Consider the following 14,519-nt stretch of genomic DNA (forward strand, 5'->3'; position numbering starts at 1 on the left):
ACAGTGATAGGGAATGAACTCATTCGACCCACATAAACAATTCTAGTCAAATTACTATTTTGGTGCAAATAGACCACACCAATCAGGCTGGAAAACTGTTTGAAAAGGTGGTGATAAAAAAATTGTTTCCATGAAAAAGAAAATGAAAACTCACGTACTAAATAACTCATTTGTTGTCAAATTTACTTGAAGCACAAGAATCTCACAGAGTATTCAATTTAGTTAGTAACCATTATAAGCCTGATTTGTGCAATATCAAGAAAATGTACACACGTATGTATGCAAGTAGCAATGGAAAAAATATTTTTTGAGTGATGAGCGAAATCTCCAGAAAGTTTAAACTACAATTAAGCCAAATGCTTATTGTCATGGTGTGGCAGCAAGAAACTCTTGAGTTGAACAATCTGGGATCCTGATGTCTAACAGTGTTCTTGGCAGGCCCAAATGATGTTGGTACAAATAAAATGAGAAGTATGCAGCACCCTCATAGTGAAACATTGCTTTGTTTAATAAACACTAATGTTAAAGGTTACTCAGAGCCCCACTGGCATGGTCTACCTAGGTGATCCTGTGTGTGTGTGTGTGTGTGTGTGTGTGTGTGGAAATAAGTAAAGCAAATGAAGCGCCACATTTAATATTTGTAAGAAACATACAAATGTATTATTTGTGGACATGAGTAGTTAGGAAGTAGATTCTATACAACACATGGACTTTTTCTGGACAGACATGGCAAAAAAGTATGTAAGTGAAAGAACTCTGGAATTTTCTAAAGAAAACAAAGTAGCATTAGATTTTCACACTAATCTGAGTATGAGTAGTTCTACATCACTTCCATATGGTGAAATGAAAGCAGGTTTAAAGTACCAGGGAAACATGAGTTGCTGAACCAAGCCTAGTCTATGTAAGGCTTGGTCACTGCCTCATGACCATGACCATGACCAGAACTATACTAAAAAACAAGACTTCTTGGGCTAACTGTTAGGACTGACTATATCCATAAAAATATGACCCTAATCTACTCATACATACATTCACTTAGAAAAAGACTCCCTGAGTTAGGACTAGACACTCAAAGCTGACAAGACTTTTACTGCCTCAGTGATAAACCTGCCAGACAAAATTATTACCTACATAATGTCATTTCATATACAGGGTGATTCAGCTGCCCCTACCGTTGCCATTTTATGCAACCCCACATAACAGGACAATGCTGTTGGCCAGTTTGTTTTGGGGATGTGAAGCACAATGTCAAAATACCACAGTATAACTGATAAAATATACGAAGACTTCTTAGAGCTGCTGTACAACTTTTGCTTATGAAACAACTTCGGCACATTAACACGGCGAGTCATCCTCCCAGGGGGCTCACCACTCTTTGGCGAGTTCGTGCTTGGCTACCAAAGGGCCCCAGCCTTTGCAGCATCTTTTCCTTTCCATACTGAATGTCTGTCCTCTTGCTATACTTTTTCCCTTCCCTTGGGGAATATGTCTGGGATGTTTTTGGGAATGTGTTCTGCATTTTCAGTAGCCTGATATCAGAACAGTCCCTCCATTGTTTTTTACTCTTTTTTCCTTCTTCATTCCCCTTCTTCTATCCTTCCTCCACTTCAGCATTTGAGGTTCCTCTTTTTCGTCTTCCTTCCTGTGTGCTTCTGAAGGCCAGCCCACGCATCTGACATGTAACAGGTGATTGGGCAACATGTAATTCCCAGCCCCGGGTCGACAGGTAGAGTTTGCATGTACCCCCTGGTACAGCCCAGACTCGGGGAGGGGTGATCGCCTGAGCTGTTACCTCCCAAAATTGTCAGTTGGTCCCTCTGTCAGGTGTTCAGGAGGTGTGAACAATCACTTACGGTGGGTGAGCCCCCCTCTGAGGGGGTCCTCAGTTAGAAAGAGTGCACTATCGGAGATGCTGGAAATTGTGGGGGATATTCTTGCAATAAGCCAAACATCTCCTCCTCAGTCTACATCTACTAAATGTAAATGGAATGAGGCTAACGATTCAAAGACCCTCCCTGCTGCATCTCGGTTCCTCGTCATTTCGCACACTGAAGACAGTCTGTCTTTTGCTATGACTGTGACCGTGTTTTTCAATTTAGAGAAAGCCTACGATCCATGCTAGAGTACTGGTATCCTCCACACTCTCTACAAATTGGACCCCCGAGGCTGCACATTCCATTTCCTTCTGGAATTTTTGAAAGTCTTGAGTATTCAGGGTACACGTGAGTTCTGCAGTGTCAGGCACCTTTGTCCAGGGAAACAGTGTGCCCCAGGGTTCCATCCTGAATGTTGTCGTCTTTTCTGTCATCATTGACCCTATTTTGGTCTGTCTTCCACCGGGCACCTTCGGCTCCCTTTTCACTGACAATTTTGCCATCTGTTGCAGTTCTCTGTTGACTTGTCTCGTTGAGCAGCGTCTGCAGTGTTGTCTCAATCATTTTTACTCATGTAGCATTGACTGTGGTTTTCACTTCTCCACTGACAAAACCGTTTGCATGAATTTCTCGTGGTACAATGGGCTTCTTCAACTGTCTCTACATCGTGGGCCTATTGCTCTTCTGTTCATTGAAACTACAAAATTCCTTGGGCTCATGCGCAATAGGAAACTTTCTTGGTCCTCCTATGTGTCTTCAACTGGCTGCCCACTGTACATGATCCTTTAGTGTTCTACATGTCCTCAGTGGTACTTCCTGGGGAGTGGATCAGACCACCCTCCTCCATTTGTAATGATCCCTTGTCCTTTTGAAACTAGACTGTATGTTTCATTCATGCATCTGCAAGTCTACACCATCTCAATATACAATCCATCATCGTGGCACAACAGTGGTGCCTTTTACATTAGCCCAGTTGAGAGTCTGAATGCAGAAGCTACCAAATTATCAATGTCATATCGCCGTGATTTTTCTCCTCAGCAGATACGCATGCCATTTGTCTTTCATGCATGGCAACCCATCCTGTTCCGCCTCCTTTGTTGACTCCTTTGATCACAAGTATGCGGCATGTCCTTCTTCTTTGTTACCTCCTGAAGTTTGATTTCGGCTATTGCTCCAGCAGCTTAACCTCGTGCTACATGCCAGTTTCCCAGTGGGTGTGAACCCTTCATCATCTTGGCTTTGTGCAGCAGCCCGTGTTCACATTGACTTCATTTGCTGCCTAAGGACACTACTCCAGACTCGCTCTATTGTTGTAAGAGTCTCAACCTTGGCGCAGAACTTCGCGATAGTACCTTTATGTACACTGATGGCTCTCGGACTGACCATGGTGTCAGGTGTGCCCTTGTCATTGGCACCGGTGATTTTTCACTATCGGCTTCCAGACCACTGCTTATTATTTACAGTGGAGCTCTTTGCCTTGTATCAGACCACACGGTACATCTGGCAACACGGGCTTTTCAATTGTGTCATTTGCTGCGACTCTCTCAGTGCCCTTCAGAATCTGTTTTGTGCTGTACATTGTCCAGCACGTAATGAAATGGGTCCAAGAAAGCTTTCACTCTTGATTGAGTCACTGTGATGTTTATGTGGGTCCCTGGCCACATCGGTCTGATGCGCGGCGAGGCCGCTGCCAAGGCTGCAGTCCTCATACCTTGGCCCGCTAGTTCTTCCATTCCTTCTGATGATCTGTGTTGCCATCTATCAGCAGGTAGTGTTGCTTTGGTTCACCATTGGTCTTTCCTCCATGGGAACAAGCTCTGGGAAATTAACCTCTCCCAGTGGCTTGGCTGACCTCCTCTCGGCCCTAGATCAGTTTAACTAGGTTGCGTATTGGGCACTGTCTTTTTAACCATTGCCATATGTTAAGTGGTGAACTCCCAGTAGGAAGCAAGTGTTCCTTACAGATTCAAAAAAGAAGTTTGTCTTTATTAACATCATAAGAGGAGTGCCTCAGAGATAAGTGCTTGGACTCTCTCTCTCTCTCTCTCTCTCTCTCTCTCTCTGAAATAACTCTGTGGTAGGAGGCAGTTAAATGCTAATAAGTTCAGAAATATTATAGAATCCTGGCTGAAAAGACTGAAAGAGAAGCTTTCTACACTGTTGATGAATTCATAAATAGTGATTTAAGTGATGTGGCTATGTAATTATAAACATGTTTTTGCTGTTATTATCTATTAATATAACTTTAAACATACAGCTTCCATTCTTATTATTTTAAAGAGTGTGTGTAGAACAACTTTGTGTAGGGAGTGGAACTAAATTTAACATAGCTTAATTACAAAGTTGCATATTTTACAATACAACCTGTATTTGAAAATGCGTAATATCTATATTCACGATGACAGGTATCATCCTTTTTCTACCTGCTCTCTGCTATTGTGTATGTTAATGATGCCTAATATGTTACTTTTGACCATTGGCCTTCAAACACTTCCAGAGCTAATGTGTCCGAGTCTTCACTTCTCCACAGTCCTGGAGATCTCTTTTGTAGTTTTGATTTTTTCTCTTTTTCATATTCCCGTTCCTCTTCCTTCTTAACTGCCTTTATGTGACTCAGATTCTCCATTTCCTCATCCTCTTCCCTTACTTGTATTGACTGCTCAATACCTGCATGTGCTAACTGATCGGAAGTATCTGCATAATCACTCTGTCCTCTATTTTTATCCTCACCCAGTTTTTCTTTTAAAAAGCTTGTATTGAAATTTTTTTTGATATTTTGATCTAAAAAAATAGATTTTTTACTCTCTCTCATGCTTCAAATCCCTACCCTGCATTTTTAGGTCGTGAACCCTTCACAGTGTAGTCACCATGTCATGTCACAGCCTTCATTTGCAACACTTTTACTGGCCTTGTTGAGTAATCTACCTTGTAAAGGTAAATCTGGCCCCACTGTTGCTACTTACGATATTCTCATTCATTTACTTCTGATTCATCATTACTAAAACTAAAAGGAAGTAGGACATTAGTTTCCTCATATTTTAAGCACACTACCACTGGCAGTCTTGCTCTAACAAGGATTATACTCCAACAACCATAGAAATGTTAAAAGTTCCATCCATACGTTCACTCACTTCCAATGCCAACACATTGTAGCTGGGCCATTTTTTGTGGGAAATCTTATCAGTTCATGATTATTAACACCACTGTTTTCTTACCTTTTACTCTCTGTGGTCATTTGTGAGTTGTAATAAGATTAGATGCAGTGTTGTTTCATGTGAGTAAGATGATAGTCTCTGGTAGCAAATCATTTACCCAAAACACAGTAACAATTTGTTTTCCTGTAGCACTCAAAAGGCCATAATTTTGCCAGGCGTGTAGTCAATAAGTTTATATCATTCTATCCATCCATAATGATATTACAGAGATGTTCCTTGCCTGTTATGCGAACTTCCCGGACACTTCTGTCCACTTTGTACCAAACTATTTTAATGGAATTACAATCAGGGCTTTGGAATGGCCACACCACATCTTTCAGTGCCTTCTGCTTTCTACTACTAAGATGGTAGTGTTTCTGGTCCATACGCCCTTCTGTTTTCACAGTGTTGCCAACTCCATCTCCTGTAAAACACCTCCAAACCATAATAGAACCCCCACCGTGTTTAAGTGTTACTGGGCCATCCTTTCTCCTTCAGATTGATGAACAAATATCCTTGTGGTACCAAAAATCTTGAATTTAGTTTCATCTATGAATAACACTTTCTTCCACTCTTCGTGTGTCCACTTACTATATTTCCTAAACTATTCGAGTCTCTTCTTTTTATTTACATGTTTCAGAAGGGGTTTTTCTTGCTGCTATATGCCATTTCAAGCCAAGCCAGCATCAGTCAGTCTCCTTTTCACTGTTGCAATAGATATGTTTTTCTTGTTCATTTCTGCCAATTCTGCATAAGTGTGTGCTGCTGTTTTGAACCTGTTTCTCTTACTAGTAATTCTGGTGAATTTATCATCATTTTAGTTGTTTCATGAGGTTGTCTTGGTTATGGTAGGTCGTTACTGCTACATGTTTTCTTCTGGTAGTGAAGGGTGTATTGCACTCCCCCTATAGCCATGCCCCATTGTTTCATAGATTGGAGCATAGATAAACCTGCTTTTCGGAGTGTCATTTGTTGATGAATCTCGCTGCTCCTGGAATGATAATAAGGACGTGCACACTGTCAGCTGTCACTAAGGAACTGAAGTGCAGTAATCATATAGTACATATTGTATCACTGCTTGAAGTACACTGCAGACATCACAACACTACAGGGAAAAACAGGGCAGTATGGACTATACCTTCGTTTGTCACACAGGTAAACAACCATATCAGTTCAGATAACTATTTTATATGTACATGACACACTCCTGAATAATATTACATGATCACCAATGTTGTACTATTCCTTTGCTTACTCAGCCATAGTCATAGTATTATATGGTACCTACGGGGATTTAGATGTCGGTTGGTAGGTTTATTGAAATTAATGAGTGGTAGTGTATATTTTGTTCCTTCATATATTTTGCCTTCCAGAGATGTCCTTCCACATGGTTTATTTATTATAACTTACTTTGCACACTGTGTTGTTTTGCAGTGGAAACAGGAGTGAGGAACAGACGGCATTCCTGAAAAGAGAATTCAGATACTAATTAATTCTACATCTGATATCAAATGGCAAAAGTAATATGTAACTTTGTTGTTGTAGTTGCAGCATCAGTCATTAACAGTAGCTTTGAATGTTGAAACATACACAAATACCATTACTATTCATAGATCATGAGCCCTGGCCACTATGAAAGTCTGTGTATGTTATTCAACTGGCAAACACACAAAATGTGGAATAAGGACGTGCAGAAAACTGCCAATTATCACTAAAAAATCATGTGCATGATGCACAAATGGAGATGATTGGACTACTGCTAGTAAATCTCTCCACACCACTGACAAAGTTGTAGGCCTCCTCTAGACAACACCTTACACACACACGTACACGTGGCAGTAAGGAGCTGCATGGTATTTCAGAGTATGATATGATCCCACTTGTTTCCCAAGCACACATCAAAATTATGGCACCATCCATAATTCGCTCATTCTCTATGCTTTGGACAGACTAAATGTCATGATTGTAAGGTCAGAAATCACAAAAGATATTGACAGGCCTGTAACGGTGTCTGGAACTCATGGCATTTTTTAATGCTTGCTGCACAGTATGATGTCCATGACTTATTGTTGTCTCTTGTGTGGGCAGTGGAACATTCAAAATGTGGATGGTGCACTCAGATCCCATTGGTTTGAATTTGAGGCTGCTGTTTGCATCCGTGTGCCTCATCCTCGAGCAGTTTCACAGGTTGAAGAAAGAACATTATAAAAGTCCACAGTAAAGTCATTTTTTAAATCCATTAGATACTGGCAATGATTTTGTAACACATCTTAGCTAGGTATCCTGTGTATCAGCTGAACTGCCATTGATACCCCTCTCTCTCTCTCTCTCTCTCTCTCTCTCTCTCTCTCTCTCTCTCTCTCTGTGTGTGTGTGTGTGTGTGTGTGTGTGTGTGTGTGTGTGTGTGTGTAAACTGGTGTTTTGTCAGGTGTAAACTTACTAAATTGCTATATTATTATTTCTTCTGTTTTACAGTGTTGGAGATAAATTGCACAGCCCTGCAGCTGAACGCAACAAAGAACCAATTCTCGAGGTGTTAATGCAGTACATTTTTAACAACAAGGCAAAGGAAGAAGCTCTTACAGTACTGGAAATAGCCTCGGGAACAGGCCAACACATTGTGTATTTTGCCCAATATTTTCCAGATGTGCAGTTTCAACCATCTGAATTTGAAGAAAGCTACATAAGAAGTATTGGAGCATACATTTCTGAGAGTGGTGTCCGCAATGTGCGTGACCCAATTGTAATCGATATACGTACTCCATATAGATTCTGGGCCTTTGGAGCAATCACAGAAAATTCTATGTCTTTTGTTATCAACATCAATATGATCCACACAACTGAAAGTGAATGCACTGAACACCTATTCAAGAATGTACAGAAAGTTCTGAAACCTGGCGGTCTATTATTCCTGTATGGGCCTTTTGCATTTAATGGAGTTATAACTCCAGAGTCTAATGTTAGCTTTAACCAGAGATTAAGACAAGAGAATCCTGCGTGGGGCCTAAGAGACGTAGAAGATCTCAATGTATTGGGATTTAAATATGGTTTGGCACTAATAGCAGCACACGATATGCCAGCTAATAATCACATGCTTGTGTGGAAGAAAAAGTAATTTCATTGGAGAATGCTTTTCATTAACAAAATTTGTTCCATATTTATTTCAGTATTAATAAATCATATGTTAAAGGTCAGTTTGGTTGTTAACAATGCCAGTGTTGTTCCTGTGTAACAGTATTAGCTGACGCTTAGTAGAATGTTGTGTTCTTAAAATAAGATTGTCTAGTTGCATGTATGGTTAATGGTTTGTGTTCTGTAAAGTCTGTGATGTTTGATTGTTTAAAATTCTCAAGTAATAGAAACATTTGTGCTTTATACAGGTACTATATAATTTATGCAGATACTATAACTGCAGGTTTTCATTTGGTTTTGTGAAGCCATCTGAAAATGTCTGAGCAAAGTAGAAAAAGCAAAACTTTCAACTTTGTCATTCAGTAGCAGATTTTGACCTGAAACTTATAATCCATAAGAGAAACTGTCATGATACTTCTGATACATTGTCCAGACACAATGCACCCAAATCCCACTGATAACAAAGAATCAAATAATGAACTGCATAAACTCTGTGTACTCCACAGGAAAAGTTTTTCAGATATTTGCATTCTTTGAGTCTAACTATGAAATTTCTGAATTTTCAAATGAAACTGTATCCTTTGATCTCAAATAAATGTCTTTATTGTGATTGTAAGATTTTATTACTTTCAGCCTACATTTACCTCACTTTTTGACTCCGCATGCACATTAATATTTCACAAAATATCAGATATCATATGGCAAGCTGGTACTAAGAAACTGAAGAGACTCAGCAAGGTGGCTAAAAGATGCAGAAGGGTTATTTAGAGGAAAGAAACAGGCTAACTATTGTCAATAGAGAAGATGAACTGGATGAAAAGGAGATGACTGATGCAATACTATGGGAAGAATCTGATGAAGGATTGAAAGAAGTTGAAAGGCACGTGGAGTTGATGACATTCCATCAGAATTATTAATATCCCTGTGAGAAACATTAAAAAACTGTTACATCTGATAATAAGGGTATACAAGATATGTCAAATACCCTCAGACTTAAAGAAAAATATGTTACCAATACCAAAGGTTAGTGTTGAGAGATAGGAGCACTATTGAACTACCATCATGTTTGTATATCATCAGAAGGATATATAGACTGACAGAAGATAGCTTTGGGTTCTGGAGAATTGTTAGAGTATATAGAGTGGTACTGACACTACTACAAACTTTGAAGATAGGTTGATAAAATTCAAACTTACATTTCACAGCACTTGCAGATGTACAAAAAGGAAAGCCATTTACAGTGTTGGCTGGAATGCACTATTTAGAATTTTTTGAAGTGGTCGGTATAAAAAGGTATCAAAGATTATCTACAAACATTACAGAAATCAGACTGCAGTTATGAATTGAAGTTCACAAAAGGGATGCAGTAATTCAGATGGAAGTAAGATGAGATTGATTACTACCTCCAGAAAGAAACCAAGGAGGAATTTAGAAAACGAATTAAAGTTTAAGGATAAGAAAAACAACTGAGATTTGCAGATGAAATTGTAAATCTGTCAAAAACGGTTCAGCACTTGGAAGATTAGTTGAGCAGGATGGATAGTGTCATGAAAACAGGTTATGAAATGAAATGGACATGGAAAAAAAATGAAACAAAGCTAACTGAGTATAGCCGCATTACGTCAGATGTTGCTGCAAGGATTAAGTTAGGAAATCAGATGTTGAAAGGAGTAGATGAAATTTCCTATCTGAACAAGAAGATAAATAATGTTGGGAAAAGTGAAGAACATTTAAAATATAGCTATCAATAGTATGAATAACTTTCCTAAAAAAAAGAAATACAGGTACATCTAATTTAAGTTTTAGGATTTTTTTTTTCCTTTAAAGCATTTATCTAGAATGTAACAGTGTATGGAAGCGAAATGTGCACGATATTGTTTGCTCATTATCTCATTTCATTTGGATACTGAATGTGGAAAAGATTTTCTATAGATATTGTCCGATGTGACAAATGTAAAGTCACAGTAAGTTCGAACAAATCTGGCTGAACTTTCTGTTCAGCTTCAAAGACAACTTCATCTCCCAATCATTCATCAGGCTGGCAGAAACTCCCATGCAGCATTTAGCCACAAAGGCTTCTGCATACATGTCTTACTTGATTTTGTCATGGCATTAGACACACTTTGCACCCCAGGACTGTCTTGCAGATGATGAAACTCATGACTTTACAAAATGCTCAGGAAGGAGTGTAAAAGCCTACACAACAATAGCAAGAAATTCAATGAAATCCTACTGGCAAACATGTAGCGTAATCCTAGACCAGTGTACCATCTGTAGATCTCATATGAGAGGAAGTAAACAAGTATCAGGGTGCACCAGACATATCCCATACTAAATATAAACAGTAGCCTCTGCAGTGTTAGCTGTAAAAATTTATTGTAGCTTACTTAGAACTGTGGTAAAATGTGCGGTCATTAATGTGGGGGTTATGCCGCTGAAACTTGCATACAGATATTGCAAGAAACATAGAAAAAGGGCCTAGGAAGACTACAGACTACAGCACCTCTCAATCATGTTTTCGGCAGTAGGCCACAACTGCTGAAATGTAACAAATCAAAGTTTAATTTAGAAAGTTTGATGAAGTCTTTTGTTTGGCAATCAAAAATGTGCTTCTTGCTTTGAATTTGTGAGTGAGTCCTGTGATGTCATCTCTGAACATGTGATCTCTGCTACAAGTGGACTCAGCTCGCTCAGAAAGAAGAGCAAGTACACAAGTTTGCATGTATAATAGTGGACTTGTCACATTCCCACTGCATACACATCCTTTTTGAAAACAATTTCTGCCATTAAAATGTAAATTACTGTTCATTTATTTCACTTAATCAAGATTTCAGCTTTAGCCACTCGCAAAGTGGAAGTTGAAATGTCATAACGTGTCTGATGTACCTAAATGATATTGAAAGTGAATATTGTTTATATGGATAAGCTTGTTTTATAGTATTTAATATTAGGGACCAATGGAAAACTTGTGCACTTTTATGATTTTAAATAATAACAGCATTTGGAATAAGTGTAGTCATTGAGATAAGGGTAGTTCTGGGAATGAAGGGTAAACATCATTAAAAATGAAGCAAACAATGTGAAATAATAATCATGAACTCATGAGACATGACACATTGCTGTGTGTCCAGTAATGTGTTTTGTGTTCATAATGTTCATCCCAGCTTGTACGACAGTTGGAGATCAGGGACTGTCATTAGGATCTCATAAATTATAAACTTAACTCGGCACACATTTTCAGTTGCAATAAGCACGTTAGGCATAGTAGCAATAGGCAAATCGTAATTCAATGTGACAATGACTAGTGTATTTGTTGTTTCAGAATGTATATTAATTTAGAAAAGTCAGCTTTTCTGACAGGCTCATACGGAATTGTACAGGCAGTTTTTTTTTTACCCTTGCTCTATTTGCGAGTAATCACTTTTTACAAACCTATTAAGCATTTGCTTAGTGCTTGGAGAAAACTGACTTATTTTTTCCAAAATGGTCTAAGGACAGGATATATATTCTTGGAGACATAAATACTGATTTAAGACTAAGAAACCACACAATTTAGTTTTCTTAAAATGCTAAGATCAAATGACTTGTGTTGCATTAATGATAGTTCATAACAATTTTCCTGTCATCATCAGTGTTCGTTAATGATACTTAAGGGAATGGCAGGGTTTTGACTATCTCTCATCATGTCCTGAAATGAAAAATATTCTCCCCACTCCCACATAGGTATTCCAGTGCCTACCCAACTTATGTGATATCTTTGTCTGCCAATATTTCACCCCTGCTCCAAACCAGTTGCCCCATCAAGCTTATCCTGCAATAGATGTAAAACCTGCCCCATCCTCCAATGTGCTTCTGTCCTGTCCCAGCCACCTCCCATCCCATCAAAGGCAGTGACAAATGCAAAAGCAGTCTGTGATCTACCAAATTATCTGCAACCACTTTGTGACATTCTACATGGCCATGACCACTAACAAGTTGTGTGCCCACATGAGTGGCCACCACCAAACTGGCCCAGAGACAGCTGTATCACCCAGTTGTTGAGTGTGCCACCCAACATGATATTCTTGAAGTCAATGACTGCTTCACTGACTGGATTCTTTCCAAGCACACCGCAGCCCTGATCTCAACCTTCCCTATCCTCTTCCTTGCTCCCATTCCAGCCCTACCCAACCTTCTACCCTACCGTTGCACTGGCAGAATCCTTTTCTCTTCTATACTTTCCTCCACTCTCCCCCCCCCCCCCCCCCCCCTTAGCCCCATTATAGTCTCCCGATGCTGCAATTAATGGCTCACTATCCTCTCTCTACTATGTCCTGCATGCTCGCATAGGCAGCACTACCATCTACTGCCAACCCTATACTGTTTTCCTTCCTTCTATCTCTCAAATGTAAAATCACACCTCTTTTATTTTAGACTATATCATACTTTACTGGGAAGTTCATAATCCATGTTGCTTATTCACTACCTGTATGTTGTACCTTCCCTGAAAGCAAATTTTGGTTACTGCTCGTAAAATATTTTGGCATACCACTTGTGTCTATTCATAAATTTTTGTTCGTCTGAAGTAATGTTATTGTGATCATGTATCTTTTTACACATATTTGACCAGTCTTGATGGTATACAAAAAATAAAAAGTAGCTGTGAAAGTAAATATATTTTTTATGTTTTCTTGTATCATGTCCTGACATAAGGACTGTCCTACATAAGATTATACCTACCTAACTCAAGAGTTCTTTTTTGTAGCTCTTTGTCTGAGAAACATATAGTGAAATATTTATGCTGGATAGTACCTTTGTGGATGTCGATCTGGTGCAAGTGTTACTGCTCTCTTTTACAACAGCAGTGTTCTATCTTTTTTTTAATTAAAAATGGCTCTAAGCACAATGAGACTCAACGTCTGAGGTCATCAGTCCCCTGGACTTAGCAGGATTCGAACCTGCGACCGTAGCAGCAGTGCGGTTCGGGACTGAAGCACCTAGAACCGCTCGGCCACAGTGGCTGGCAGCAGTGTTCTGTTCGATGTGTACTAACCCAAATAAATACTATTATTACAGCATGCTAGCACTTTGTCAAAAGGTGGGAATTATGTTTGATCCAAGAGCTATAATAGTTCAGAGATGAGCATTAGCTCATCTCTGAACTAATTGAAAATTTGGTGATTAACACAAACGGAATTCAATATTACCCATCTGTCAAAGATAATTTTGATCCAGAGAGTTGCGTAAATGCAGTGAATGGTTTCCTGTACTTTTTTTATTTATTCTATTTGCCTTCAGCAGTATAACATTATTTAGCCAAGGTTTCCTGTACTTGGAATTTGTTGGTTATGGATTCACCACCTCGACAAACTCACAGCATTAGTACGTAGACTACTCCATAATTTAATTATAAGATGTGCATATTAATACTGTGTATAGGTAATTAACCCCTACTCATAATTTTAGTTTTCCTGAATTTGCCTGGTGAACTTTTGATTGACTTAACAGTAACTCTTAAAGGCATATCTTCTCATGAAATGGAATCAAACACTTAAAGAGTCAGTGAGCACAGTATAGCATTAAGTATTGCAGTTGTGGGCAACCTGTTTTTTCCAATTGGAAAGCAAGTTGCTTACAAAATGCTATTCTTTTTTATGTGCACTCATCTCATACTTCGTTGGAAAGATAGCCACATTTTATGTTTAGTGCATCTTTAGGAAGGGACTCCACAGTTGCCCATTGAAAAGCAAAACACTATGTAATGTTACTGACCTGGTTACATTGCTGGTTTCTTTGGCAATGCTAAACTTTTGAAGTCTGATTCTCTGAAATTGGTTGGAAATGTAATCTTCGAGGGTCACTCCAAAAGAACTGCACACTATGTTTTTTAAAAAGTCCATCTTTTATTCTACATGTTTGAAAGTTTTACAGTGTGTAGATACATTCTATGACAGCACGTTTCTTCTGATGAATGTCAAGTGTAGCAGCCATCTTGAAGACATGCTGTGACGGCACCACTCACGGGAACAGGTCGAACTAACGACGTTTTGGAACGCGGATTTACTGCAAACTTTTTACACTCGTAGTACTCCACGAGGACAACAAAATGTGTAAGCAGTAGCGCGTACTTCTCAATTGAAAAAATCGCAAGATAATTTCGGCCGTCAAATATATACGTGTTCGTGGCCATTTTTACCAAGAAGCGCCGGCAGCCGAGTGGTTAGCGTTCAATTCCCGTAATCGCTGGATCGAGTCCCGCTCATCACTTTTTTTTAATTTCTAACACAGTCATTTTCTTTACTATTTATATTACAATTGATGTAATGGGAAAATACGTGTA

The 14,519-nt window shown here is 39.0% G+C and overlaps 2 protein-coding genes across 6 annotated transcripts in view; both read left to right on the forward strand.

Moving 5' to 3' along the window:
* LOC126297718 (methyltransferase-like 26) overlaps nucleotides 1-8,810 on the forward strand; it is a 72,398-nt gene extending 63,588 nt beyond the window's left edge. For both annotated transcript variants that reach the window (XM_049988857.1, XM_049988856.1), the window contains exon 3: nucleotides 7,544-8,810. In XM_049988857.1, coding sequence (XP_049844814.1) covers nucleotides 7,544-8,183 — 640 coding nt within the window. In that variant the 3' untranslated portion in view covers nucleotides 8,184-8,810. The remainder of the gene's footprint in view (nucleotides 1-7,543) is intronic.
* Nucleotides 1-14,519, forward strand: part of LOC126297716 (dnaJ homolog subfamily C member 21-like) — a 242,382-nt gene that overhangs the window by 87,888 nt on the left and 139,975 nt on the right. The window lies entirely within an intron of this gene.

Source organism: Schistocerca gregaria, chromosome X, assembly GCF_023897955.1.
Source record: "Schistocerca gregaria isolate iqSchGreg1 chromosome X, iqSchGreg1.2, whole genome shotgun sequence".
Taxonomy (NCBI): Eukaryota; Metazoa; Arthropoda; class Insecta; order Orthoptera; family Acrididae; genus Schistocerca; species Schistocerca gregaria.